General features: G+C 28.2%; 1 protein-coding gene across 1 annotated transcript; it reads left to right on the top strand.

Annotated features, from left to right (window-relative positions):
* Nucleotides 1-240: 240 nt before the first annotated feature.
* Nucleotides 241-4,039, top strand: LOC103308378 (E3 SUMO-protein ligase KIAA1586-like). Its single transcript, XM_008181637.3, has 3 exons — nucleotides 241-896; nucleotides 1,046-1,240; nucleotides 1,897-4,039. The coding sequence occupies exons 2-3, from the start codon at nucleotides 1,055-1,057 to the stop codon at nucleotides 3,907-3,909; spliced, it is 2,199 nt and encodes a 732-aa protein (XP_008179859.1). The 5' UTR covers nucleotides 241-896; nucleotides 1,046-1,054; the 3' UTR covers nucleotides 3,910-4,039.
* The last annotated feature ends 739 nt before the right edge of the window (nucleotides 4,040-4,778 follow it).

Below are 4,778 nucleotides of genomic sequence, written 5' to 3'. Positions count from 1 at the left end.
ACCACGACCATCAGCCCAGAGTGATCGATCTGAATGTGCCGTTTTTGAGGGAAACCATAGGTGAAAGAGGAATTGATCCAGCAGTTACAACCTCATTTATGAGAACTTGTACAACAACGAAATTATCAAGTGAGTCGTATTCAAACTTATCTATATATACTAAATTATTATTTACTACTTGTTAGTAATAAGGTTAGTATTAGGTAGTTTCAGTTAACTATAGGTACCTACTACCAGTGGTTAAAGTGAGGGGGGACGGAGGGGGACGGAGTCCCCCTTCTTATTTACGGTAAGATTATGCGTCCCCTTTAATTTAAGTCTCCAAAGTCCGGGGGGACGCTACCAAATTTTAGTAATGTATAAAATAGCTCACTCATCCACACACACACACATCGATTATTCACCGAATTTAAACGTATTTTATTTCGCGTCAATAATCTCCATGTTTCTAATGATAGGGGCGCGTGCAATATGTGATTATTAAATAATAAATTATAGTGACTAATATAGTGTATAGTGGTGTCTAATTATAGATACACGGTCGCTCGTGTAGATAGCCTGATAACACGTACTCGGGCTATACGTAGAAACATACGAACGCCAGAACGTGGGAATACCGTTTAGCGAGACACACAATAGTCAATAATATAACATAAATGATAAATCATAATATTCATAATACTATTGATATTTATTATTTAATGCTCTATTATTGATATGATATTGAGAATGGTTGTGATAGTGTGATTAACGATTTTAATGAGTAATGACCAATAAATAATTTTATTAGTTAATACTTACCATCAGTTGACAGTTGGTAAGTTTTCATTTTTTTGATTTTGGTGTTACCTACCTATAGTGTACTTTTTACAAGTTATTACGATATAATATAGTAGGTAAGTTAATAAGTTTTAATAATTTATATTTTTATTGAAGATCTTTATAATTAAAATAAATATATTCCAAACCACATTTATATTCTAAATTAATTTCATTGGTAAGTTTGTTAATTGTTATTGAGTTACCTAGTTTTTAATTTATACAGAATTGTATCATGGCTGGCCTACTAAAATACAAATTTACCAAGATCAAAAAGACTGATGGTAGTGAGAATGTTGCACAAATTATTCAAAGTCCATGTACAGAAAATACGGTCTCTTCTGTCAAAAAATATGTCGCTGAAATACCAATAATACCAGACTCTAAATCAGAGTTTCCTGAATGCTGGGATTTTAAGCAGGTAGATATAAGTTATTTGATATGAATAGGGTAGAGGACTTATAGTAGTTTTAGCTCTAAAAAGTCACCAATTTATTTATTTATTTTGTATATTTAAGTGTAATACATTTAAGTATACAAAATAAATTAATAAATCTAATTAATTATGAATAAAACTTACTAATTGAATGTATGAACAATGAACTACTTACTTTATACAATATTGTTTAGGTTTTATAAATTTCAAAATTGTTGTTACTTTTACAAGTTATATATAATTATTTTATATTTAGTATTTAGCACCTAACACTAAATTAAAATTAATATATTTTTTAAAATTGTTAAGTAGGTATATAAAATATTTATTTTACAAATTCCTTTTATTATGTACAATTTAATATAGCAAATGATGAGTATTTGATAAAATATGGTATCAAGATATAAACATAATATAAAAATATCTAAACCTCTATCAGGATATTTAACATACCTTTTTTTTGCAATTAAAATTTTAAAATTTTAAGATATTAACTAAGTTTTGATATTAATTATTAGTATAGGTAATGTACCTATAGCCATTGATAAAATATAGGTACTACCTATATATACTATAGCATATGAATACATTTAAATAAATATTATTATCAAACTGTTAGAATGTCTGTTCTATTTTTTTAGATTACTTATTTTACTAAAGAATATCCTTGGATTTATTTTAAAAATAAACATATTGGATGTAAGATCTGTAGAGATGTAAATCAAAATTTATTAAATCAAAAAGGATCACATGTGGCATCTGAATGGTCTAATGGAGAAGTTTATTCATCAGGTTCTACATTAGAAAAGAAAAAAACTAATTTAAGAAAAAAAATTTCTAAACACAAGAATTCTGCTGCTCATTTAAATGCACAAAAAGTTATATTTTTGTCTGAAAAAAAAGTTATTGATGAACATATTTCAATGTTGATGGTGACTGATCAAGAAAATACTGCAAGAATATTTCGCACAGCTTATTTAATAGCTAAAAATCAACGCCCTTATACAGATATGCCAAAACTTACAGATCTCCAAGAATTAAATGGACTTGATATGGGAAGAATACTTCAGACTAACGTATCATGTTCTAATATTATTGATCACTTGGCCTTAGAAATGAGAAGGAAGATTGCTATGGACATTGTGAAAAATAATAGAAAAATTTGTATTTTAGTTGATGAATCCACAACATTAAGTAAAAAATCTATGTTAGTTATATGTTTACGTTGTGCAGTTGGTGAACTTAATGAAGTATACACATTTTTGTTTGATATTGTTGAAGTATCAAATACTTCAGCTAAAACTATAAAAGATTCTATATTACAAGTATTGGAAAAATATGGTATGGACACTCATTTTTTGAAAAAAAATTTAATTTCTTTTGTAAGCGATGGAGCTTCAAACATGTTAGGCCGTAAAGCAGGAGTTGGTGTATTATTACAGAAAAGTTTTCCTCATATTATACTTTGGCATTGTTGTAATCACCGTCTAGAACTTGCTGTTGCGGATTGTTTAAAAGAAGTAAGTGGAATTAATCATTTCCAATCATTTATTGAAAAACTATACTCACTGTATCACATGTCACCAAAAAATATGAATGAGTTGAAAGAATGTGCTAATTCCATTGATCAACAGTTATTAAAAATAGGTAAAATATTTACAATTAGATGGGTAGCTTCAAGTCTTCGGACAATAAAAGCTGTTTGGAATAACTTTGAATCTCTTTTTCAACATTTTTCTAATGCAATAATGGATGATCAAAGGAGCTCTAAAGAAAAAGCAAAGTATGTTGGTTTGAAAAATACTTTAAAATCAATAGAATTTGTTCACAACCTTGGCATACTGTTTGATGCTCTGACAGAATTATCAGATTTGTCCATTCAGCTCCAAAAAAGAGATCTATCTCTTATGGCTGCTCATAAATTAATTGAACGGACCATTAGCGTTTTGGAATCTATGGCTAATAAAAATGGTGAAAAAACCAAAGAAGTAAATTCTGCTTGTGAACAAAAAGAATTTAAAGGCATTATATTAGAACATAAATATTCTGTGGTAAAAATTGAAATCGGCCAATTTTTTAGAAGTTTGTCTGACAATCTAAAACAAAGACTTTTTACTACACAATCGTCTCATGTATCAATTTTAGATAAAGCTGATCCTTATAAAGATTTATTTAATAATTTATTGATTGATTTAACCATGCTTTCTCCAGATAATTGGCCTGATAACTGTGATGTACAGTTTGGTGATATAAATGTAAGCCGTTTGTCTAAAATATTTCAAATTGATCAAAGAGCCAGTGTACGAGGATTTCGTGAATACAAAGTGTCTTATCCTTCAGTAAATACAGACATTGAACCATTAATGACCGCTGTAAAGACTTTGGCTATTTCTTCTGCTGAATGTGAACGGTCCTTTAGTTCAATGAACGAAATTGTTTCTTCAAAAAGAAGTGTGTTGACTAGTGATCATATTTCATCGTTAGCTTTCATTAATTGTACTGGACCACCAATTAATAAATTCAATCCCAACATCTATATTAAAACTTGGATATTATCAGGGAAAAGAACTGCAGATGAACAATGTTGTCCAAAAAGAAAAAAGAAAGATGAAGAAGAATCTTATACATCTTTATGGTTATGTTTAGATAAATAGTTACACATACTGGCTATACTTGTACTTATAACATTTACATAGCTTATGTCACTTATAATACCTATGCGATATGATAATATTATAATTTAAATAAATTATTTATTATTTGTTTTTTTAATTAAATGTTTAAAAATAAAATGTAAACCCATATTTTTTTTTTTTTAACATTTCAGGCAATGAATTGCAATTTATATTTTACATTACTTAGCAGGCATTATATATTTTAAATCATTTCTTTAGGAGAAAATTTGATTTTATATACTATTAACATAAACTTTTTGTGAAAAAATTACAAGGGTGTGTGAAAGAAACAAATTATACCTAGTGAGTAGTGGGTTTCTTAAAAAAGTTTGGTTAGATATAGACTTTGGAAGAACTCGGGAACGCTCCTCAATTTTTAGTGACTTTAGTCCCCCCTCAACATTTTTTCCACTTTAACCACTGGGTAAAATTTACCATTTTATTGTATTTACTATTTAGTGTAACCTTGAAACTATTTAATATTAATATTTTAATAATGTTGGTTTTTTAACTATAATTATAACTTAATTTATAATACTATAATATACAATTATCGACGGTTATATGAATAGGAAATTTCACTGCACTTGGGTCGTATGAGTACATTTTTTCTGTATCAAAATATAATATGATGGCTTGTCAAAATATATCAAAGTTCCTATGATATAACAATTAAGGAACTTAGTAACCTAACTTTTTTTTTACATCACTTCCATAAATTACGATTCAAGACCTATTTTACCGTGAAAGTTTTGTAGTCCGACCGACTGACCAGTGTAGACGCCCCACTCCCAACTCGACGTAACAATACGTTAAACCAAAAAGGTGTACTAAGTACTTAACATAAG

The sequence above is a fragment of the Acyrthosiphon pisum genome, chromosome A2, assembly GCF_005508785.2.
Source record: "Acyrthosiphon pisum isolate AL4f chromosome A2, pea_aphid_22Mar2018_4r6ur, whole genome shotgun sequence".
Classification (NCBI taxonomy): Eukaryota; Metazoa; Arthropoda; class Insecta; order Hemiptera; family Aphididae; genus Acyrthosiphon; species Acyrthosiphon pisum.
Note: the sequence above shows the minus strand (reverse complement) of the source record. Positions and strands in the feature narration are given on the sequence as shown.

Coding starts and splice junctions, on each gene's coding strand:
- LOC103308378 (XM_008181637.3), top strand. CDS start 1,055: ATGGCTGGCCTACTAAAATACAAATTTACCAAGATCAAAAAGACTGAT. Junction 1,241..1,896: donor AATGCTGGGATTTTAAGCAG/GTAGATATAAGT, acceptor CTATTTTTTTAG/ATTACTTATTTTACTAAAGA.